This window comes from Cygnus atratus, chromosome 7 (assembly GCF_013377495.2).
Source record: "Cygnus atratus isolate AKBS03 ecotype Queensland, Australia chromosome 7, CAtr_DNAZoo_HiC_assembly, whole genome shotgun sequence".
Taxonomy (NCBI): Eukaryota; Metazoa; Chordata; class Aves; order Anseriformes; family Anatidae; genus Cygnus; species Cygnus atratus.
Genome location: NC_066368.1, coordinates 30,520,253 through 30,545,982, shown reverse-complemented (window position 1 = coordinate 30,545,982; position 25,730 = coordinate 30,520,253). Strand labels below are relative to the sequence as shown.

General features: G+C 38.6%; 1 protein-coding gene across 4 annotated transcripts in view; it reads left to right on the top strand.

Annotated features, from left to right (window-relative positions):
- The window catches only part of WAPL (WAPL cohesin release factor), a 71,757-nt gene that overhangs the window by 19,028 nt on the left and 26,999 nt on the right, over positions 1–25,730 (top strand). For all 4 annotated transcript variants that reach the window (XM_035570564.2, XM_035570504.2, XM_050711877.1 and 1 more), the window contains exons 3-5: positions 3,065–4,114; positions 11,138–11,256; positions 25,292–25,387. In XM_035570564.2, the coding sequence (XP_035426457.1) occupies positions 3,065–4,114; positions 11,138–11,256; positions 25,292–25,387 (1,265 nt within the window). The remainder of the gene's footprint in view (positions 1–3,064; positions 4,115–11,137; positions 11,257–25,291; positions 25,388–25,730) is intronic.

Below are 25,730 nucleotides of genomic sequence, written 5' to 3'. Positions count from 1 at the left end.
TTTCCAATAATTTTTTGACAGTGGTAGCTTGTGTATATCTATAGATACAGATACATATATTTGTTTGACATCTTCAGTCTGTTTTGCAGGCTCGGTATGTACCTCATCTTTTGTGCTTTAGAATACCAACTATAGCTGTAACAATAATGCTTCAAACGATGACGATATAACACTACATTTCTGCAGTACTCATCTCAAAAAAAATTATTGAATTATTTGACTGTTTGGTTGTGATGTGCATATGCACACTTGTATTGCATTCCTTCCCTGGGAAGAGCAGATGAGATTTATTCCTGATATGCCATGCAGGTCTTCAAAATCGCAGGCATCCTTAGAATAGGAAAACCTTTCCCTTTACAGAGAGACATGCTGAAAGTCTTTTGTAACAATTCAAAGTGTTGTTTGGTAAGCGAAGGCATGCATATGTTAAATGTGTGTACTTTAAATGTTGCGTAGGTTTTATTAATCCAAGTAAATATGCGCTCAGATATGGAATAGTAGTGGGAAGGCTGCAGTTCAGTGAGAAAGTCTGGAAATCAAATTTTGTAGGTATAATTTTCTGGTTTTCATGCCTACGTGCTACAGTGGCTTTCAGTTACACAGTAATAAACACATGGCAGGAGAAAGAAACATAGTGTATGCTATCAGGCTCGCTCTTTAATTCTAGAAAAACTGATATTGTTTGGGCATCCTGGATTAATACTGTGCATCAGATTGAAATGATTCCTTGTATTATGTATTGATCGTGCAAGACAAAGACTGAACAAGATTCCATTGCCGAGATGGCTAGGACTCCTGTTCTTGACAGAATTTAGTATTGTATGTTATATATTCTGTGAAGTGTTTTTTTCTTTTTTTAATTATTATTTCTAGCTGAGTATTTCAACTTTTATGACAGGCCTCAGGTGGACTCCCAGAAAACTTGGATGCAGTGTGAAATATTACTTGTCTCCCTGAGGAATTTCAGCTAGGATTAGACCATTTTCCTGTAAAACTTGACTTGGTAGTCATTGCTTTTGGTATATTTTTTCTTTAGAGCCTAGAAGTTTTTTTTACAATTGCTATGAGCAGGGACACTTAGATGATGCAGTTTGAATCTGAAAGCAAACGAACAAAAATCCCTGGAACAGTATTTGTGCTCACTTCCTTCACCAAGAAGGTTGAAACCTTTTGGTCAGTTCAATGAAACTTCTCTGCCGCTTGGGTAAATAGTACCTGATGAATGCAGTCGGGACCAGTGCTAAAGGATGCCAAAGCCTTTGTTTTAGTTTAGGAAGCATTTGCTACATGACAAAGCCAAAGCTTAGCAGTTGTGTTCTGCCTGTGGAGCATCTTCCATTACTGTGGCCTTCTGTGCCTGTCTCTTGACAGCATGTTCTCTTCTTGCCTTTCGTCTGCTTGTCCCTGTCACAGTTGCTTCTGTTTCTGCGGTTTATCTCATCATGTGATACTCTTCCGCGCATCAGGGGCTTCTGCATCCCAGTCGGACTCCTTATCTTGCTTCTCCTGGCCCATGCTACCCCTACAGTGAGTGCTGATACTGCAGTAGGCACCTGGGTCTGTGTGTGCTGGCACTGGCTGACACAAGTTCTAACAAGATTTCTTGGAAAAAGCATGGGCAGGGCTAACACACTCGTGCATTGTTTTGGGTATGTGTGGTGCAGCAACAGAGTATGGCAAATGCAGATAAAATCTTCATGAAACTCGTGTACCAAATCCACCGACCTTTGGTTGGTATTCAGGGAAAACAAAGGCAATGGTTTCCATCCACATTCTCTGCTGTCTCAGCTGGCATTGCTATTCTGGTCAGCTGAGAACAGACCTGACAAAAAGTGCTTACAGCCACATCTGCGCTCCTTGACAGCATAAGATGCAAGTGTGGCTGTGGGCTGGAGAAGTACAAGACTAACTTTGGCAGTAGCTTTTCCTCAGATCTGTGGAAGTATGTTGTAAAAACGGCTCTTGAGAAGTAATTCAATTTAAAATTGTGATGAGGATTAATTTTTCTATATTTCTTCTGGAAGTCTAAATATTTTCATTTGATGCAGCAAAACGAGATAGTTGTTGATGTGTGTGCCGTTCTGATCAGGGCACATGATTGAGACCTCTAAGATACAGTTTGTAAGGGTCTGTAGCATGTTTAGTACAGATTTTACTGAATGACTTTTACTTGTTTCAGTTACTATCATAGGCAGTGGACTATAGGGTAATTTTCAGGAAATTTGCTTAATTGATAGGTTCTGTAACTCATGCTGATTTCCATGTCTACTGTTACATTGCCTTGCTGCTATCTAGTCCTTAGTTAGACCAGGAACATACAAATGAGTGGCTGTAACCTGCTCCTGCATCCCCTTTCCTACTATAGTTGGCTACCATAATGCATCTTGTAGTATTAGAAATGAGCATGTGCCAACATAGCCATGCCATTGATTCACGTGTTTTCATGTTACCAGTTATGTTGCCTGTTCTTTTCAAGTACTATGCAAAAGCAAGAAAGCTCTTAAACTAGGGCAACTGAAGCAGATCAGGCACTAAATTGTGTATCACAAAAGTTGATTAAAAACAAGGATTTGCGAGGGACAGCACTCTTCCTAAGTGAAGGAAGGAAAATAATACTTTTTTTCTAATGTCATTAGAAAATGAATTATAATCATCCTTTATCCCTAATTATTCATTGTAAGACACTGAAACAGATTGAATGGTGTTCTGACTTCATAGAATATTTTGTTGCAGACTTCTCCTTTTTTGTTGAGGTTGTGTACATCAGTAAGTGCTTCTATTTGGGGGATATTTTTTTCACGATGCATTTGTTTTCAAAGTGACACTTAATTCAAGCTGGTGTGTATTTTTGCTAGGGATGATGAAGAGACTTTATAACAAAGATTGTAAGCTGGAAGACGTAAAATATATCAGTGTTAATTAGGAGGATTGAGCCCCCTTTAATGATTTTTTAAATTAAGTACTGAATATTTACTGTTATAGTGATTTTTTTCAAATTTGTCTGCAAGGGTGATTATTTTCTTAGTAGAGCTTTTTGCTAATAAATTTATTTTCTTTCTTTTAGATAAAATGCAGAATTTGAATGAAGATAATGAGAAGAACAGTCATTTCACCTGTGAGAATGCTGAAGACAGTAACAAAACCAATGCTGAAACTACAGATGCTTCTAGATTCAATGCTGAAGCCAAGGACTTGCCTGATTCTTGGGACTCCCACATCGGAAAAACATCAGACTCTCCATCAGAAGCATCTCAGACGAAGGGGCCATTAAGAACTCATTTGTATGAATGGGAGGATGAAACTGAAGATACCAGAACTGGAGAGTATATGTTAGATTTTGACAGTGAACAACTCTCAGAGGTGAAGAGCAAGGATGAGGAGGGTGATAAAGAAGATACTGAAAATCCAAAGGAAGCCATTAGTGAAGAACTTGTGCAAACTATTCCTAGGCCAAGCAACTGTAGGACATATTGTAGATCTAACAAAGCAAAACCACAGGGGGCAACAAATTTTGACAAGCTAATGGATGGCACTAGCCAGTCTTTATCCAAAGCAAACAATGAGTCAAATAACGATGGTCTGAACCCAGCAAGAAAAGCTTCTTTAAGTAGTGGGACCAGTTTTAGAGGGACTGTTGGACGGACTAGAGACTACACTGTTCTACATCCATCTTGCTTGTCAGTTTGTAATGTTACTATACAGGATACCATGGAAAGAATTGATGAATTTACCACAGCAACCCCTACTGACTTAGGAGAAGCTGGGCGTTTAAGAAAAAAAGCAGACATTGCTACTACAAAAACTACAACCAGGTTTCGACCAAGCAATACCAAATCCAAAAAGGATGTTAAATTAGAATTTTTTGGGTTTGATGATCAAGATGAGGGAGGGGGAGATGAAGGTGCCTCTAGAAGTTCTGGGAGTTCCAATTACAAAATTAAGTACTTTGGGTTTGATGACCTGAGTGAAAGCGAGGATGAAGAAGAAGAATGGCAGGTAGCGGAAAGGAAAGCTAACAAAAAACGAAGTAGAACTGCACCATCTTCCTCACTTCAGTCAACCTCCGAGAGCAATGAAAACTGCTCCCAGGATAGCCAGCTCAATACTAATGCAGGTAAACAGAACTCTTCTGGAATACATGGTAAATATTTTAATTTAGTTAGCCTTTGTTTTGTTCTTTTTTTTTCAGTATACTGAAGGGTTCATCGAACAGTACTCTTGGGTTGGATATCTGAAAGTTACATTTGCTTATTTCTGCTATGGTCTTGTTTAGTGTTTTGTAGCAACCTTGAAATATGCCAGAGGTAGAGGGTTTTATTTTTTTAAAAGGAGTTTCTTAACTGTTTTAGTGTGTTTTGCATACAGTGCCTATGCCTGGCAGGCCGATACCTTCCTACAGAAGCCCTGTGTCAACCCCAGATTACTGAGCTGAGACAGAAACTTGTGCTTTTCGAATGCATTTGTAAACAGTTTGCACCTTTCTCAAGTGAAAGAGGCTCTGGGGGCTGGTGGAGTGCCAGTCAGCTACCTGACTTTGGTTGTGCCCTTGCATACTGAAGAATTTCTGCTTCCAAGTTTTCAGCAGCAAAGCTGCTATCTCTTTTACATAGGCGGTACGTTGGTGTATGTTTACACACATGAATAAAAGTGTTCATTCAGAATTTGCTAAGCATGTTCTGGTACCTTTGAATAATTGGACTATTGCTTGGTGGTCGTTGTGGTGACTTTGATCAAGGCTGAAGGTGCGTTGGTGAAGAAGAGGAGGAATAACTGTGGGGAAAGGTTTCTTTCAGCTTTTTCTTACTGAAAACGTCTAATACCAAAGCTTCATGCATGTTGGATTAAGTGTTTCAAAACACTGCTAATACTCTAGCGAACTTCTTGGCCCTCCACTTTGAAGCATGAATCTGCAAAGAAGTTTTTATCCATTCATTGATGGTTAAGACTTCTGGCAAAATGTGTTTTATGGCAATGGGGAGATGGGAGAACTCGAGTCTAGCCTTGCAGATGCTGGAGAAGCTGTTTTTTTCCCTTGTGCAAATTATTTCTGCTAATATAATCCAGAAATAACATTTTGTAGGAAAAGATCTTCATTTCTGTCTTCTAATTTTAGTATTCTCTAGGAACAGAATTGTCTTTAAGACCTTCTAATTAAAGATTAGAAGAAGACTGAAGACTTTGTAAATTTTTAAAGGACCGAGTTAATACTGATATTACAGGGGAATATTGTGTTTTCAAACAAAAATACTTGAAATCTCAAACACATTACGGTGAGAGACTTGTATTCCAGCATCTTTGGAAAACGGGTTTAACTTACGGGGCTGATTATGAGGTACTCGAGCTGGGTTCCTTTCTCTGACTAGCCTTTGGTCAGCTGATGATTCCAAGGAAAAAAATCCCTTACACAGTTAAGGCAGCTGAGATGCTGATCCATCAAATCATCCTTTCGGCTACTGTCCTCTGGAGCCTCCAAAATATCTCCTGTTTGCATTCAGCACTGTGGTCACAAAGGAGGCTGTTATACTCTGACGTATCACTGATTAGTTCTCTGACGTGTTCCGAAGAGATTGCCTTGGTACAGGTAGATGTAAATTTTTGTGGTTTCTCAGTTTCTTAAATGCACTTCTCCAGTGCCCAGGTAAGAGCTGCCTCTCAGTATGTCCACTGATGCGTGCTTCCCCTGTATTTGTCTGCTTTACTCAGTCGATTCCTGGTTTGGGTTACTGGTAACCAGGTGAGATTTGACTTTTGAAAAGCAAAACTTGAAGCTTTTTCCTAAGTTACGGCATGTTCCCTAGCTCAGTCCTGTAGTACAGATTATAAAGACAGGGAGTCTAATGTTGCCCTGAAATTTGTAAGTCTTTTTGCTATTTCCTGTTGTCTTCTCTCAGACTTCTTGTGACCTTTCAAAAGGTTAAGTGTTGTGATCACTCTGGACAGCCATTTGATGATCCTTAAATATAGTGATACTGAGTTGGAAAATTTCTTAAGGACTTTTGGATGTAAACCTTATGTTGAGGTGAAGTAACTTCAGTAAGTTACTGAAAAAAAGCTGCTTCAACATTCATGGAAAACGCAGGTTTTGAATCCAAATTCAGAAGCTTTCAGAATATGTTGCACGTAAAAACCTTCTTCACAATTTACAATATTGAAAGGTTGTAGTGCTTGCTACCTGTGTTATGTGTGTGCTCTTCTTTTTCATACTGATGAATAGACCTACAGATCAAAATTCAGTGTGCCAATTCCAAGATGACAAGTGAGATGCCAGCTCTTCCCTCTGAATTCCGGCTCTGGAAATCGTTAGACGAAGTAGTCATTTTTCTCCTATTTTATGTAGACTCAATTTTATTTTACAGAAACACTATTGACCATGTGGGCTTACTCCCAATGTAGTAGTCTACATTTCGGGCATTTTCACAGAATTACCATTGGTCTCTCCTGAGGAGCCACCAGTCTTTGCAGGGACTGTGGAACAAGTCAGGGTTGGTGGCTGGCTACTGCTTGTAGCTCAAAGAATGAAGTCATAATGTCTCTGTCTTGGAAGGAACTCAGTAAGAAGATGATGTGCACAAGCAATCAGATGTTTGGTAGAGATAATTTTGATAAGGTAACATCACCCAAAGAACATAAAATCTGTGGTGCTCTGTTAAGAGCTGTCTGACAGACTGAAGCATTGAGCTGTGTCCAGTAAGGGTTGTTCAAAGGCATACACTTCCCAGAGCACACAAGGCTTTTTCCTCTCTGCAGCTTGAGTGAGACAATCTCCTATGTTATTTATCAGTATGGGAGAAATGTTTCCCATCTACTGTAAATATAAGACTCCTAGGAGCTTTGAGATCTGTCATGGTTCATAGAAGGGTGAACTGCCCTGTCAGCGCCCCATATCAGCAGGCACAAATGCTGAAGCCTAGGGATGGCTTTTCATGTTGCATGTGCTGGCCTCATCACTCACCATTTCAGCAGGGAAGGGGGTGAGGAAAAGCCTTTGAGAGGTAGCTGAAGGGGGTTGTTTATAGGGAACAAGGCTGAAAGAATGGAAAGGGGATGTGAAGTGATAGGACGTGAGAGACTTTCTTGTTTGTTTCCTGTTTTCTTTTAAGAGAGTGAGTTGTTCTGGGGGAATTGGTCTCAAGATGCATAAAGGTTTTAATTTTTGCACAAAACTCCTAAGACTGACTTTTGAAGTTCTATGAATAAGGAGTGTTATATGATATAGTCAGCTTTTTGAAAGAGATTTGGTGCTTTCTGTTGCAGTCTCATCCTATTTTTGCCTTAATACTAATTTGGTTACTTAAAATAATCCAGACCTATTTTAGTGAAACACATTTTAGAATCTTACCCTGAAGTATTATGCAAAGATTTTCTAACTACGCTGGAAATGGGCTATTCCTCCCAGGCTGGGCAGAAAGTAAATTTGGTACACAAATGCAACTGTTCCTGCAAGTCGAGTGCAAGGAAGCACCAAAGACCAGATGGGTAATGTTGTTAGTGCAGGAAAAAATGCAAAGTAGGTGATTTCAGTTTGAGTTTGAGACGGTCTCTCACTGAACTGTGTCTGTTCTGTTCTTCACTTGACCAGTAACCTCGTCTGACGTGCTCTGGCTTTTAAATTCTTAGGCCCTTTTCACAGACTCTTCTGTTTTAATGGAGGTACTTCATCACTTTGAACCTTAGACTTGTGGTGAAGCACTCAGTTCCAGCTGAAGTTGCCGTTCCTCTTCGCTACTTGCAGTCCAGGCTTCTCTCACCCTGGCTGCAGCAGAGGCCGCCTTCTCTCTGGAGCTGCAGCCTGCCAGGGGCTAAAAATACCGATTCGGCTGGACTAGAGCTGAAACTGTGCTGGTATCGTTTCTGTAGCCAGAATACAGGATGGCTCTAGGAAAGAGAAGCCTTTAGTACCAAAGTGACTTAATTACTTGATTGTATTAATTAGTGGGGAGTTGTATCCAAGAGCAGTCTGAAGTAACGGCAAAGAAGAGAAGGTAACTTTATAAATATATATGCATATTTATGTATTTAAAAATAAGCTGCAATTTTGAATAGCACACCTGCATCTTTGGGGCAGCGTTAAACTGCTGGAAATAACTGCGCCGTCAGTTTGTTTTCTGCTTGCCCTCAAAGGTCCAGTCCTGTCCTGGCTGTGTGTGGTTCTGGTGATCTCTAAGATGCCTGACATACATAACTTCTGAACTTGCAGCCATGGAGGACTTCATTTCCCACCTGTTCAACTGGAACAGCCAGGACTTTGTTACTGCTTGCTTTATTACATTTCCCTTTAGCCAATGACAATGAAATTATTACAGAAAGTGACAGGAATTTAAATTAAAAACTGAGTAAAATTATATGTTTCGTTATCTTAATACAGATTGACATAAACAGGATAGCTCAGTTGCCCTGAAACATTGCATTAAATGAAGATATCAAGATCTATATTCTTTAATGTGCTTATTTTTATTTACTTCATGTCCTTTTTCTCTATAATTCTCATAAGCAGCACAGTAATTAAGGACTACAGTATTATTGACTTAAATTACACCAGCAGGTATGTTGTTATGGTAGTATAAGCATCACAGCTTAGCTTTTGCTGTGTAAATCAGTTCTGATATACCACTAAATGCCTGTCATGCATTCATTTTCCTTTCAGTGATCAAGATGAATTTCTTATATTCTTTCTGGAAAGTCACGTAGCTTTTTCATATCAGCATCTAGCACTCAGTGCATTTATGATGAGTGAGCTTATTTTTTTCTTTATTTACATCTCATTCCAAACGAAATCACCTTAACAGGGTAAATATTTTTAGCCAGTTACATTGAAGTCCTCAAAGCAGAGTCCTGTTTGGACTTCAGAAATCTCCTGCAGGATTACTGTCAGGCTCTAAAACAAAAGTTGGTTGGCTTTTCCTCTGGTTTTGCCTTCTAGTTGATATTTGAACATCTTTCTAATTTAGGTAAGCCAGACAAGTGATCTCAAAGATTATAAATGACTTGAAGATGGTTGGATGGAGGAGCAAAGGGCTTACATGCTTCTATATTGAGAAGGCCAATATCCTTACCTTTTTTTCTAAAAAAATATATATATATTAAAAAAATCTATATAAGAGAGCTGCTAGAAAACAAACTTCATTAACATCACTGCTTGCACATCTACTCATGCCTTTGCCTGGCTGAATTTATATTAGTAAAAGACTCTTCCCGCATTGTTTAACTGCGATTTGAAAATGAAGTTGGGCATAAATGCAGACTGATTTTAGGATATCCAGAAGGCCACAAAGGGCATTGCTTAAATAAAAATAATCCAGATTATTTTATGAAATTAATTATAAAAGCATTTGATGTGCTAACATCATCAAAAGATGAAAAATGACTATAATAAATAGAAGTTAATTTTTTAAAATCAAATTCAAAATTATCTAATTTAAATGGGATAGTTAATATCACACAAGAGTAGAGAATTCAAACAAAGGAACTTAAGTGATTTAAAAATTGTGGCCTAGTTGGTTTAGAGCGCTACCAATCATTGTCTATCACAATACCAGCTCCAGGTCTCTGCTGTGAGGCACAAATTGTTGGGCTGATGGGGTGGGTTAAAACCTCTCCTGTGTTTCTAGTGCTTTGCATGTTTGTAGTTACTGTGGACAAGCGAGTTACTTTTTAGCTCTTTATCTGGAAGAGGAGGCTCTGTCTCTGTGGGTTTGTTTGACCTTCTGTTGGAATTGCAGTCAGGGCCTGTCTTCTCTGAAGTATTTCAGAATTTGTAAGAATGTGCATCCGAGCAATTGGATTGGACTCCTTTAATTGGGAAGTGCCAGTGAAGAGCTAAGTTGACTTTTATGTAGATTTGGAAGTAGTTTTGCTTTATTTAATTAAAGATAAGGGGAACTGGCCTGTAATTTTTTCCGTCAGACTTACTTTATCCAAACATCTTTTAAAAAGCCCCACTTACTTTCAGAGGGATCATTCATGCTCCTGTGCTGACATGGGCTGAAGGGAAAACCAGCTGGTGGGGGCACAAGGCTGGTCCTCTGGGTCTCTTGGGGCGGGTTTGCTGCCTCACAGTGTTGCCAGAGCTGTCAAACTCAGTGATTTAAAATAAGGCCCCCAAGCACTTTAGGAATACTTATATCCCAGGTACTAGCTCAATTTTGTGTGCTTCCAAGTGCAGTTTGAAATTCACTTGCTCGGTTTGCATTGGATTGCGTCATCTAGGAATTTGGCTGGTCCTGTTTACTCGATGCACTGAGGATTAAAGTAACTGATCCAACCTGCTTGTATTTTTGCAGTGCAGCTTTCAAATAGCAGCTGCTTTGGAATAGATCGGTTTTCTACACGGTTTATCAGATGAAACAGTGCTTCTCTGTGCCTGTCTTCATTTCTGTTTTGAAATTTTATGGTAACTTCTGGGTTGTGCCAAGTCAAAGAACATAAGCTGCTCTCCAAGGGATGATGCTTCGAAACAACACAAGTTTAGAGAAAAAAATAGGACAAGGATTTAATTAGATCAGTGAATTGCAGGTTTATAGTCCAAAACTGGTGAATAGAAATACTGATAAAGGAAGTAAGGAATACAGCGGAAGTCCGTTTTGGGGGCCTTCAGGCTGACTCCTTCCCAAACTGATGGCTGCATTTTTTTTATTACTGTTGCAACAGCACAAGCAAATACAAGCAGGCTGCCTTCGTGAGACACAAAGTAAGGTCAATTCTTCATTCCTGTACTTGCAGTAGGAAATATTAATCTCGTAGTCTTGTACTTCTGAAGACCCTCAGATGCAGTTTAATTTGTCTGGTGCTCAGCTGTGGCTGTAAGCTGTGAACAAGCACATGTAAGCTGTGACCTGGGACTCAGAGGAGTGCACGTATGTATGGGGAAATAATAACTTGAAGATTATACAATGGGCTAGAGGTGCTATAGTGATTTTGGCAGTGTACCTTGTAATGCATCACCTGCATACTATGACTTTTCCAGTCAGTAAACCTGAGCTCCATCAAGAGCTATGTTTGAGTTGAAAACTGACTTTATGGTGAAGATTGTTTGATTGTTATATAACTTCACAAGTTACATGTTGAAATCTTAAATGCAAGAAATGCTTTAACAGTTCAACAACTTTCAGTAAGGTTTTATACTTTTTTCCTTTTGCAGAGCTTCTGGAATTCTCAGAGGATGCATCCGGTGTGCCTGAAGGCAATAAAAAATCCACAAATAAACAAGGTGATAAATCTAAGGAAAACACCAGGAAGATTTTTAGTGGGCCAAAGCGGGTGAGTAATAATACTTAGACCAAGTTCTTATTTTAATCAGCTCTTCAGTGTTAATGTTTCTTCTTCTATATTTAAACAGGCCTTTTGTCCTACTTTGTATCTGTGCTTGGATAATCATTCTTTTGTAAGATTATACCTTAAATGTGGAAAAGGAAACCTTTCTTCCAGTGAGAAAGTTCTTGTGTCAGTTACTGGGAGTATCAGATGCAAGTCTGAACTCATGGGTTGTGCAACGGTAACTTACAACCTTGATACGTTCCCTTCTAGATGGTGCTTAAGGCAAAGCACCGTTAGATGCTGTGTGGACTTCTTTCTTCTCTCTACTAAGCCATATGTATCACACTGTAGGATTGAACCTCAAACCTTTCAATTTGGCATTGGTGTAATCTTTATAAGGACAAGTGCTTTTGACAGATGGAAAAGTAATATTTTTTTCTTTAAAAAAAAGAAAAGCAACCCCAGATCCCATGCTACTGTATACCCCAACTATGTAGCATTCAGTATGAGTTTGCCATTTCATATTGTGAACAGAGCTTGCTTATTTTGCTAATGCTAGGTGTGTTTTATTTTACCTGTTATTGTAGGTCACTCAGTATTTTGAGGCTTTTGAAGAAGTGCATACAGCGAAAATTATGTTCAGCTGTTCAGCTGAAAGTTTACAGTACCAGGATCCATGTGATTTCCATTAAATGAAATTTTTATGACGATTGTCCAGGACACCTATTTTTAGCACCTAAGGCCTTTTAACATGCTTTTTGCATCGCGCATTCCCATTGTCTGGACTAGAGTGTAGTTGTCTCACAGTTATTGCAATCCAGAACTGGGGTAATAAGAGAGAGAGGGAACTGGAGAGGGAAAAGCACGTGTATTTTGTCTTTGACTTTGATTTCATTAAGTTTTACAAGACCCAGAAGGTGTATACTTGAATATAAACTTCTATATGCAGAGGAGTTTGTTCAGTAGTCTAACAATTCTAAGAGATTTAAAAAAAATATGTATATTTTCCTTTGATATGTAATGCTAAAAGATCTCAAAGCTAGTTAATTTCTTGTATTGTAAAGTATCTTCACTTCAAGTATTTTAAGTTTTTTTTGTTTGTTTTGAGAACTGTCATCTTTTTTATCCCCCCAGCTGTGTTGATATATAATCATTTTTCGTATCAAATGTGGTTCATGGGTAGAAGAAGGAGGGCAAATCTGTAATATTTTTCAAAACACACACGGGAATATTTTAATTTCAGGGTATGTGTGACCACTAAGTATTTTCAGTTGTAATGCCCTTTTGAACAGAAGTACTGCTTCTTGGTGCCTGGTGACTTTGGGCAGAATGAGGAGCCCTTGGCTGCCGACTCTTGCTTCTGGAGTTTCAAGTCAGGCTGTCGATAAGTGAGGAAGGTTTCTTTTAAAGAACAGAAATATTTCTTTAAGACTGGAGTTCCTCTGCTTCTGCTGATGATCATTTTTACAAAAGATCAGCTTCTTCTCAGGCAACATGATAGAGCAGACTGAGAAACAGAATTACTGAGAATGTAAATTTGACTGAACCTGTTTTGCTGTATTTTCACAAGTGTATAACATCTCTGGGTGTTCTGCTGAATATGGATTTTGTGTGTGTGTTTAAGTACTAATATACCTCACATACTATTCTATGATAACTTTTTATTTTGTTTTTGAATTTCTGTACTTGAAATACTTGAGGGTTTGTATGAGAACTGTTTTAATTAATTTTGAATGTATATGTGGAGAAAACCTTACAGCAGTATTGTATTATATGGGGAAAAATTGATTCAACTCTGGAAGATTCTCAGTTGGGAATACACTTAATTCAAGTGTGAGATGTGAGAATTAAGCAACCTTTTTGACCCTGCAGTGGTATAATGGACATAGAAGTAGAAATTGCTGTAATTGCAATTCAGATTTTAAACTTTAATGTTCTCTAATCATACAGCTGTTACATGGAGTTAATAATAAAAAAAAAAAGCTTGTAAAGCTTCTGGTGGTAATTAGAGGTGCTATAATTATTGTCCTAAATTATAGATATAAACTCTTAATCTCAATTCTATTTTAATGGAATTTTCTTTCTGGGAAGGGAAAGAAATGAACTAAAAGTACTAGCCTGACCTTACCTACCTGATCTTATTAAAAATACAGTAAAATAAAATTCTTGCACCTTCTTATCTTTTTTTTCTTTCTTGCAGGAACTAGCAGTTAAAAGTATTAATTATTTTCTGCTAGGTGGTGATGTTAGAGGTATGACACTTTGTGTCACACTGAGCTGAAAAGTAAACAGCTCTATTAGTTGGGAAGCAACAGGTGGTATTGTTAAACTTCAGTAGATCCAGAAAGCTGAAGAATTTTTTTCTAGTCTGCAATCAGTAGGGCTCTTGCTAACATTCATGCTTTTTGAAATCCAACCATCACGCTCCAGTGTTCAAGTCCAGTTCTTGAAATTTGGAGCATATGTGTAGTAAACGATTACAGACATTAATGATTGCTTCTAATGTCAATAGCAAATATGTGTTTCAAAAACTGCTTTTAATATAAGAAACCTCACTAAAATCACTGACTATTCATACAGATAATGAGCTTAAAAGTTGCAGTAGTGTGTGTACTTTATGTTATGTATGTAAAGCCTTAACCTGAATTCTACTTTTAAGTGACTTAATTCTCTTTATCCTGAGCCTGAGTTACAGGGGGGATATTATGTACTGTAGCAACGTAATTATGTACTTACAGCATATAAATATTAGCGTTACTTGACTTGCAAATTATGGGTGTGAAGCCTGCATGAGTAACATCTGCAAGAGTTTGTTTGCAGCTGTCTACAATTTTAGTTCAACTTGTTCAGTAACTCACCGTCCAGGTAGTAAGTCTGGGAGCTCTGTGTGCCTGTGGTATGCTTACCTACCGGTCCTGCAGGGCTTAGTTCTCCTTATACAGATGAAACTAATTCTGAAGTGCACAAGAACTTTTTGGTTGTGGTGCTCCAAATCTACTCAAGACTAAAGACTTGAAAATAGGGACCATTTTTTTTTTTTACATGAGATTTCTTGCTTCTGCCCTTCTCACCACAAATTTGGGCTGGAGTCAGCAAATAACAAAAAATCAGTTCTGCAGGAGTACTTAGTACAGTTCTCAGTGGTCTTACGCCATGCCACTAAACAAAAGCTGGAATAAAGCCTTAGAAATGGAGAAGAGAGAAGTAGTCTATCCTCAAACTTAATCTTTTGATTATCCTTAACAAGTTGATGAGTATGTCTGGTATTCTGTGCCAGAGCTATACGCTCAGTTCAGTGTTTCTCTTGTCCAGCATGCCATTTAGGTCCTCTGAATCCCAAACAGGTTTTGGGATTGTCCTCTGCTCTTAAACCTTAAATGTATGATCAGGAATGCCCTGTAACATTGTGCTGGTCCATAGTCTGTGGCTATGGGAGGCCAGCCTAGGCAAGGTGAATATGGATTACCTTTGAATATTCCAATGTAAGATTGTAAATAGAGTTACTTATCTTAAAAGATGTGGAAGTCTTTCAGCTTAAGGGAGCAGGGGGAAGACTCTAATCCTGTTGGTGCTCTTCAGTGCTGCTAAGACATGGGAAGACTTACTGTGTCATGTGAAGTAGGACAAAGGAGGTATAACAAAAACAAGAGTTCTCCTTCAATAGACGTGCACCTAAACAGCTTGTGTTGTGTTTTCTCAAATGGGGGACAAGTAGTGTGAAATTTCAAGGTACTAGGTCAGTGCTGTGTCAGGATTTCAGTGGTTCTGTGCTCTAGAATAAGGTAACTTTGGAAATTAGTCTTTTGGAATTAACTTCTTAGATTTGGATTTTTTTTGCACTATTTCAAAATATATTGTAAAATTTTTGAGTATATTTCATAAAACTTCTGTGCTAGTATTGACAGAATTCAGTTCAGTACAAAAGCCTATCAACTTTCCTGAGAGAATAAAACATCTACTTGTTATGATTGGTAACATAAGGAAGTGAGTACTTGCTACGTGGACGGTCTGCATCAGGGATTCATGGGCAAGTGTTCAGATTAAAAACTAACCTGGCTTATTAATGACTTGTGATGTCAGTTAAAATTTGTACATTTCTCTTAACTACTCACTCTTGCAATGGCAACTGGATGTTTATAAACAAATTTAAACTACCTTAAGTATTTCTTTCTCTTTTCTTGATATACTTAATTTAAATAAGAAAGTTTTTTAAACTCACATGCTGAGATTTTGCCCCTAGAATATCTGTTATATGACTGTAAAATACATCTGCCTGATGTACACGGTGAATGGGATGAAGAACGTTACAGCTGTGTGTTTTTTTTTCTTGTTATACATTCATTGGATTATGTGGGAAAAGGTATGGAAAAACCTCTTCACCGCTGACACTCTCATAGTGTTTCATTTGTGCCGCTTACTCAAGTGCTGGACCATGGGGTTCCCTTTGCAAAGCACTTCCATTGATTTTAATATATAGCGTATTGCTTAAATTATTCCACTAGCATAGAATGCATTAGCTAGGAAAAGTTGATCTTGTTGTGCATTAAAAAATAAAAGAAAATTCTAGGAATGTTTTGGCTGAAAAAGGAGTGGGGGGGGGGGGAAGAAACTTGACAGGAGTATTTGATGAAGCTGACTTGGCTGTCCTTTTGCCATACCTGTTCACTCCTGTTCCCTTCTTCCTGTAGTTTCATAAGGTACTGAAGTGAACGTAAGGTACATATTGAACTAACGCAAAGAACTCGCGTGTGTTTAGAAAATAACCCAGTAAAAGGAAGCATTTAACACAAATCCCAGTCTGGTTCACAAGGAGACTGTGGACAATTGTATCTGCTCAGTTAAGGGAACCAAAGAAGAGGAATTAAGTCATCTTAACCTGGTTAAGTCAACATTGCAACTGAGAAATGCTCACTAAACACAGCCGGCGTTAGGAGGATTACATGCATTACTTTGATCAAGTGGCATTAATAGAGTTAGGCATGACAGTAATGTTGAATACATGAATGAAATCATTGCTGAATTCAGATGTGGCTTAGCCCAAAGACTGCTTCTGAACTCTGTGGCCAAGATAGACCTGGTTTAGTCGTAACCCTCTAGACACACTTCATGTTTTATTTGAGTTTTAGGAGTAAGTGCTGTGTTTTGCTACAGCAGGATACAGAAACTTGTGTGAATTTTCAAAGCGTGTTTTTTGGATTGATCAATTGGAAGGGTGTGTCAAATCACTGCTGTTTGAAGAGCACAAATTTCCAGGTAAATTGGCTATCTTAGTGAGTGCTGAGCCAGTGAAAAATATTTTTTCTCCTTGCATGACTTCAGTGTGATTTGCAAATAGCAGGTAGCTTGTTATTTAATCGCATCTTTCTTGTGCTGTGAGCAGTTTTTTTTCTGAGTAGGTTTTTATCGAGTTCTTCGATATTTCTATTATAAATTTTAGGCACTGTGAGAAATGGTCAGTCCTTGAAAATAAAACTTACATGTGATCCTGTTGTTCCTGATAGGAGTTGTGGTAATGCAAGTTTCAGCGTATAACCTACAAGATATTTTACAGGCGGATGTGAGCTTTTTCCCCTGGTGCTTTATGCTGACTAGAAGCTATAAATACCAGCTTGAAAGAAATGCTGCGTCTAGGTTTACTTGCAGTCCAACATGAAATGCTTCTACCTGATCTTTGTAAGAATTTTGAAATTGAATAAGTAAGAAACCATGTGTGTCTCTGGGTTTGACTAATTAATCTTACGGCTCACAAGGCAATGACGTGTGTGGGAGGGCAGAGAAACTCTGTGGTGAGCTGTAGTTTTCCACTGAGCTTGTGTGATACTTTACGGTAGATGTTTATTGAAGATATCCTGCAAGTAACATTTATTTTTGCTTGCTTGCAAATGAATCTGCATTTCCCCAATCCAAACCGAATTTTTTAAAGATCTCTTTTAGATTTGATATTTAATATATGTGAAAATTAAATGCTACAGCCTTAGTAGGTTTTGGTTAATTATTTTTCCATAGCTTAATTTAAGTGAATAGTCTTTGATAAACAGCAGTGGAAATGTAATTCTAAAGTTGTGCTACATCAGTCGTAACCCTTTCCATAAATTTAACCATAGGGTCAGAGTAGACTGGTCAGAACTAATTCTAAAAACAACTGCTTATGCTTGATTTGCATAACCATTAGAAAAAAGAGTATCCCACCAGAAGGATGAACAGTTATAGCAGGGCACTTTTTGGGTGATTTTTAAATAGCTGATGCTAAACACATTGAACTGTTTTTCTGCATCCTAATTTAGAATGTCAAAATAACTTTTTTTTTTAACATTTTTTAACAGGAGAGATTATTAGTTGACATTTGCAATTTTGACTCTGTTGAGGAGTTGAGCTGAATTTTGACAATCAAAATATTCTGTAGAATGCCTGGCTTCGATCAGCGTGGCGTTAAGCCAGCAGTCTGTTTCATCAGCAGTTTGACAAACAGCAGTAGTCGGATCTGACAACCTGTGACAGCATGTTGCTGCTTCTGCAGTAAATTCCTTTCATTTACTGGCCGGTGCTTCTGGCAGATGGTCTGCCCAGTCCTGAGCCTGAACTGTTTTTGTGGGTTTTCTGTTTTGTCCAAAAACTATTAGTTGCAATGATGAATGACTGATGAGCTGTTCTAAGTGCTAAGCAATGATAAACAGTTTGTGTACTTCAAGCAACTTCTATATTGCTGAAACAAAAATGAATTTAGTAAAGTAAAAGACGACAAAAAAAAAGTGCTTCTAAAACAATTCGTTAAAACCAAAGTTTCATATCAATATGGCTATTTCAGTAAACCTTTGAAAAACCAGATTCTGTGCTAAGCATGTGTTTCGTACTGACTTCCTACTGGTTATTATTAACATTTTTCTTATGTTATTGCTGTAAGTAGACCAAGACTCCTGCCCAGCCACCCCACTTCTCCTGTGCAGTGTCAAGGAAGGGGTTACCAGCTGAGGCATGGCTTTGGCTCTGAGAAAAGTGGGGGTGCTAAGTGCAGCGTGAAGGTAACAGGCCAAGTCCTCAAACAGGGATGAGGAGCAAATGTGGGAGTTGTGTGGGAATCCCTTTCCCCTTGTGTGTACTTTACACTTTTAAGGAATATCAGCTTGAGTGGAAGCTGTATTTTATCCTTCCAGCTCCTACTGTTACTAACTCTCCTTAGCCAAGAAGCAAAGATCGTTTATTTTGAAACCAGATTCTCTTGCATTTTTACATTCTGTGTGTGTCCCCTCCCTCCCCCCAGTTGTAATTAACTGTGTTTTAGTAAATTAGGCATTACAGGATAACTGTAGGATAAATTAAATGCTTTGCTACACAAGGCTTCAGTCCTGTGAGTTCTAAAATGCCAAAAACGCTGTAAGAGAGCGAAACATAGCAGTTTCATTTGCCAGTGGGAGCTTAACTTATATGTGGATGAATATGTAAAATTGTTCTCACAGCTCCCATACGCTGTATGAGCATGGCTGGTTCACTCAGCTCTCTTGGGCCTTTATTTACATTAGGTAACAGTGCAACACAACATGAGCAAATCTTGAGTGTGAAACAGTTCGTGCTGAGGGCCCAGCATCGTGTGTGTCTGTCTGTCCGTAGCAATAAAGTGGGCAGAAATTTTGTGTAACAGCGTTTGCAAGGATGTGTTTGTCAGTAAATGTGGCAGTACGGATGCTTGCTGGCTGATAGCTTTTCTCTTCTCTTGATTTGAGGTGATGTGTCTAACGTGTTGTACCCTGTCCCTTTTAATTAGAATTACTGTAGGTTTCAGGCCACGTTGGTAACAAGAACCATATGGCTTCTGCTTCCGAGCTGACCAGCTTTGATGACGCTCGGTGTAAGCAGCGTACAGAACACCATTATTTCATTCTGTTAAAGAATGAGTCTCATGTTGATCAAGCTATCCTGTTTCTTCGAGCTAATTATCATGTTGCACTTCAATGTTTGACCCATCTTGTTGTGTCCTGTAGGCTTCCTTTTGAGCTATGAGGAAGAGAAAACATTTTGCACTTCTTCAGAAATCTGATGCAAAGAAAGCTTCAGTGCCATTTATTTCTGCCGATGGTACTCTTAAACCTTGTCTGATGACCAGCTTGTAGTTGTTCAGCCATGTGTGCACACAATGTTTGTGTACAGCATGTTTGTAGGGAGAATAGTGATTAACAAAGAGAAGGGATACAGATAAGATGGAGAAAAGGGAAGAAACGCTTTGGGTAGCCTGTAGTAGACTGGCTCTTGCACTTGTTCCTTGGGATCTTTTTTCTTCCATTTCTTTCAGCCTCTACAGAACCACAAAGTGCATACAGTCCAAGTGGTCACTGTTCTGTGTTTTAATTCAAAGGCATATGTATGGATCATATAGACTGTTTCTCTAGAAAACTGTTTTCAGAGATTGTGAAGTCTGTGTGGCAAGCGAGTCTCCAGAACCATTCAAATTAGTGGGATCTGTTTGAAGTGTTACTCCACTTGAAGTAAGTAAAAATGTTCAGAATTTGCTTCACTTAAGAATCATCAGATCATCTTTCCAAATATGATTAGCACATAACACCGAAGTAACTAATGGATGTTTGGTTTTTTATAGAGACATAAGAGAAAATATTGAGGAAAACATTAAAGGAGATTGTTATTATTAAAACATCAATATTTAATAATAATAAAGGAGCTTTTTCCCATTGTAGTGCAGTTTTTTTTATGTAAACATGAAAAAGGATTTTCAATAATGTAGCACAAGTAGAAGAATTGGATATAGCAATATTGTAGTCTGTCATATCAGTGCTTTGGAATACTGTAAAGGAACACTGTGTCTAGATGTTGAAAATGTTTTTACAGCCCGGCTCAAAACAGATTTTATATGAGGCAATCTGAAGATAAATGTATGCTTTGAAAGAGTGATTGAAAATGATGGGACTCTCTCGTGACACTGGTCTTTACTAAGAGGTGTCCACAGAGCTATTACCAGTAACTTGGGAATTTTGCATTCATGTGTTGAAAAACAACAGCTGCTCTGTCCCTGTGAACAAAAGAGCTTACTTCTTTCCTGAAATGACACAACAAAAGCTAAGATACCGATTCTAGCTGTATAGATGTTTCTGTAGATAGTGTTAAAGCAAACCTAATTTTGTTTGTTATTCTAAATGGTATAGCAGCTCATGAGTAAGTGGTCTGTGGGACCCAGAGGTGATTTATTGGCACTAATCTGTTGCTCTGATCCAAATAATGGAGATGCGATTCACATTAAGAACACTGAGTAAATGGCTGGGTTCTGTTTTGCTTCTTGTTTTTAACTACTGTTTGAACCTGCTGTCTTATCTGAAGTCTAGATTAACTTTTCTGTCTTACATACACATGGCTGAGACTGTGCTGAATTGATACCCCATCTTCCTGTTTTGAAGTGTAATTTATTTTTCTTTGCTCTGAATGGATGTTCATTCCTTTCCTTTTTCAAAAGAAACAGTCCCTTATGAGTAGTTTTCTTGCATAACATATTTGTTATATTTTTTCCTCCTCAAAGCAAGACATTCAGGGGAGAGTAGTGCTCTTAATGACTATGAATCCATAGTGATAAATAATAAAATACTTGGATTTATTTGGCTTTTTTTTTGTAGTTTTGACAAGCATCTGGTATGTGGTTGTCTTGAATGCCCTTCAAATATAAATAATGCATTTATCAGGATATCTATTAAAAATGCGTGTTTTTTTCCCACTGTCTTCTACCTTGGAAAGCATTCTTGCCTGCAAATAGCTGCTGTCTTTCTTGTTTTGCTAGTATTTTCAGAATGACTCATGTCCCTGGCTCTTACTTTCTGCTATTCTTACATCCGTGAATGGCAGGCAGTACCGCATCAATATGTGCAGTGTGCCAACTCTTGAAATTTCGGCTTTGGAGCTTTCAGGGATGAGAGGTTAAGCATGACCCATAGTTTATGCTCTTTGGAGATGATCTTTATAAAATTGACAACCCCATGCATTTTGTAAAAATCCCTGGCATTAGTTGTGGTTTTGCATCCCAGCTCACCCCTCAGAGCCACATGCAGAGTCCCATGGTATAATATACTCTTTACACCATCACTGGAATATTTGCACTCTTTCAGATATCTATTTGTGTGTAGACAGCTGTCAGTGCTCTACATATGAAAAGGGAAACTCTCTGCTAATCAGCAGAAGCTCTTAGAGCTGATTAATATTGCAGAGCTTATTTGCCTTAAGAACACAGAATTCAAAGGAGCGATGTACATCCACTTGCATCTCTTCATAGTTAATCTTGAGAGGAGGAATTCTGGAAGACAAGTCTGCGTTATTTGAATAATTGCAAGGTTGTCTTGTCTTTAAGAGAGACAGTTTCTTAAGTTACTCCTCCTTACATACTGATGTTGCATCTTCAGAGAAGCTTATCACAAGCATTTGAGCTGCTGTTTTTTTGTGCGTATGATCAAGTCTCTGAAAACTGTTCACCAGGGTTCATTTGATCTTTTCTGTGTTACTTTTCCTGGCTACAGTAATCTAAAGCAAGCCTATACAGTGCTTACTGATCGGTTGGTATTGGTGCTGTCTTTGCAATTGTTTTGAAAATTCATCTTTGTGTGTTGAAAGGGAAAATGTTGAAGTTGCTCTAAGAAGTGGTTGTAAAGGAGGGATATATTTATGTCCACATCTGTGTGAGTGTGAGAGGCTCCAAGATATCTGCATAATTTATTAGAAAAGATTTCTAGAAAATTCTGCTCTAGAAAATATTTCTTCAGAAAGAAAGTGGGTTTTCTGCAGGTGTTTGTGGTGGCTGAGTTGTTAGTGTGAGACAGGATGCAGCTGACTGGGGAGGCATGGGATCACAGGTGAAATTACTTGGATCTAGAAGTGTGAGGTAGTACTAGGGAGGGGGGCTAAAACTCATCTTCCATGGAGTTTTGATTTTTAAGTAATTACCATTTTCAGTTACAGTTTGGGTTCTGTTAAAAAGGTAACTTTTAAATGAAGACCGTCATTTCTAGAAGCAGATGTTTATTGCTGGCATTACTTGATTTCTCACATAAAAGTCAGATTTCTTCTATATTGTGTTGCTTGTGCCAAAGCAAGTTGCAAAATGCTATGTCACAAAACACTGGGATGTTCCAAATTTTGATTTTTAGAAGGGGGTTAAAGAAAATCATGGTAGGAAAGCTCATTTCAACCCCAAGGCTGCCAACACTTCTGACTGGCAATGGGCAAGGGCTGGGCCCGACTGCTGCTTAAGCACATGAGGCGAGATGAGCCTTGTGAGGTGAGGTGATCCTCACGCGATGAGCCTCGTGTGGCTGCGCTGCCCCTGCGCCTGCTGAGGGCCGAGCTGGGTTTGTCACAGTGCTCAGGGTGTGAGGAAACCAGAAGCGCAGGCAGGAGGGGTGCAAGCAAAGGCCTGATACAGCAGGTGAGCACATATAGCGTGCTCTTCCCCAAGCTTCATAAAACCAGGAGTCGTGCAGCAGCAGTGGAGCCTGCCTCAGTCTGTGCCACTGTCATTTGTACGTCAGGCTATGAGGTGGGCATGAGTCCAGGAGACTGTTCTGCCCAGCCTCACGAGTGGGCTGCATCTCCCTGCCACGTCCCCGCTGGGTGCTGAGCCCCACGCTGCTGTGGAAGGGGCCTGAGAAGCTTCTGTGCTGTGTGTAGCTGCTGGACAGCAAACTGAGGAATACTGCTGTGTTTGTATCCCTTAAGCAGGGCTAGAATAATGTTTGAGGTTATATCTGAATTTGAGGCCAGTAGGAAGGAGCATCCTGTGTTAACAGGACCTTGGCAGCTGTAATGCATTACACTGTTGTCAGAATTGCAGTAGTCAAGCTTCCCTGCGAAGTTAATAAGAATCCTACATGATATTTTCACCAGCAGTCATACTAAGCTGAACCGGATACTAAATGCACTTTGTACTTCCTTGCTGGTTGTTTGATAGTGTGTTATTTTTTTTGAATTACCCCTTATATCATAGAATCATAGAATATCCCGAGTTGGAAGGGACCCACAAGGATCGTCGAGTCCAACTCCTGGCTCCACACAGGTCTACCCAAAAATCAGAATTCAGACCATATGACTGAGAGCACAGTCCGAACGCTTCTTAAATTCTGACAGGCTTGGTGCTGTGACTGTGTCCCTGGGGAGCCCATTCCAGTGCAGGACAGCCCTCTCGGTGAAGAACCTCTTCCTGATGTCCAGCCTGAACCTCCCCTGTTGCAGCTTGATCAGGATAAGGTGCCCAGAAACTTGCACCCTCTTTGCCCCAATATAAAGCATGCACCAAGATACTCTTCACAACTGTTCCACAGATTAAATAAAGTGAATATGTAGAAAACATTCAGTGCTTCATTGCCATTACAGACGTTTCTGAAGCATTGTATCTTTCTTGATTTAAGAAAGCATCTTTATTACTAAGTTCTCTCATTTGTTCACCACAAACCCTTATTCAAGTTCATGGCAAGAACTTGTTAATCAGAAATGTATAGGGGATAATACCTATGTCTTAACCACTGTGTCAACAGTCAACTATTTTCAAATGGGGATCTATACAGCACCATTTTCCTGGTTTTGTGCAGACATCTCCTCTCAGAACTGTAGAAGCATGAACTGTTTTAAGTTTCTCAGTTTAACTCTTTGAGCCTGGTGCGATTGTCAGGAAATGGTGTCAATTAGTGCTTCTGCTACTTGGGAAAGTTCAAAATTTGAAACTGTTGCAAAAACTTCATTTTGTTATTGCTGTCTGTGACTGTTGTGGCTAAGAGTGGCTGCTGAAAGACTTCCTATATCCATCACCTCAAAGTGTCTTGTTTCAAAGAGGTGCTTTGGAAAACAGATAAAACTGCTAAAACAATTGTATACTTGCTGATGTTTGGTATGTGAGCTCTGCTTTTAAAAAAAAAATAGAAAATCAACTGAGGTAAGTTTCTTAGGACCACAACAAAGTACAGCGTAGGAGGAAAAGAGGCTTTTCTCTTGCTTGGAGACTGAAATGATTTAGGGCTTGACAGATCTTTTGGGCTCTGAGAAACTCAGCTGAGATTTTCATTCTTCTAGTATTCTTCCAGGTTTTGTTAGTCAGGCCTTTCTCTTCTTGTAAAGAATGGAAGGATGTAGCACAACGGGGTTTTAACAGTAACGTAGAAACTCCGAGTTACAAAATCTGCTTACCAGCTCTTGAAATGCTAAAGCTTTGTTACACTTCATAAGGTGGTGTGAGGTCCATAGATGATTCTGCTAGGTTTGCTACACATAGCCCACATTTTGACAAAACGATTTTTAGTGCCCAACTCCTAAAAATATTTTTCCACATTTAAAATACTGTATAGGAGCATGTGAGAAGTTAATGTAATTAAATAATTTATGCAATATTGGAAAATAGTGGAAAATTATAATGGCATTAGTCTGAAATATTTTATGCAATTAGACTGGTAAACTCATGTGCTAGAAGTACAATTCTATCTTAGCTTCCTCAAAGACTTAATTGTATTTCCCCCAAATTGCAGGACAGTAAATTTTGCTACATCTTTGATTTGTCTTGATGCATCTTTGGGCAGGAAAAATAAGCTTAATTTATTAATATGGATAAAGGTATTTTATTTCAGTATTTTTGGTTCTTCCAAGCATCAAAATCTAGGTTGATTTTGCATTTTGATTCCAAACTATTCATAATTTCTACTGATGTGGTGTTTACTGTCAGTTTTTTTCTCAGTAGATGTTTTTGTCTTTAGGAGTGTTGCAGACCTTTTGTATTTGAATAAATTTTAAAAGGAGGAAAAATCTGAAATATTTTAGCCATTTGTTTTTTGCCATTTGTAAGGGTCCACATGTATGTAAACCCATAAGATGCTTCAAAGCCTTTCAGATTTTCTGATATGTACTGTATTGACAATTTGAATGAAAACTTGTGTTGCTAAGATGAGAGAAAGGAAAGAATGAAGCTCATTTTACATTTTACTTTGTCTCTTTTCTTGGTATAGCCATTTTTGAAGTATATAGTGCCTACAAAGAAATTTGCATAAAAATAAATATCTTGATTTTTATCTTGTAGTCTCCCACAAAAGCTGTATATAATGCTAGACACTGGAACCAGCCGGAATCAGAGGCTCTGCCAGCACCACCAGTTTTGAAAACTCCCAGTGTCCCAGTAAGTAGACTGTTTATTTTTTCTCAAGTTTAGTGAATCTCCTTTTAAGATTGCCTGGTATTCTTTGGAACCAATGGAAGTTACTGATAGTTGGTAATGTCACAGTGATTCAGAATCAAGTCCACTTTGTGATGTGAGACACTGGGTATTTGAAAGAAAAGGAAATTGTAGTGGAAATACTCTACAATGGTATTTTCCATATGATTTTAATTTGTGGATACCTAAAAAATACTCAGAATTGTGTTCCCTAGCCTGCTGAAGTTAAGCTTTCTAACAGTGGACCCCATTTCATCTCCTGTGAGAACCCGAGGAATTAACTTGCTAATACCCATAAAAATCAGCA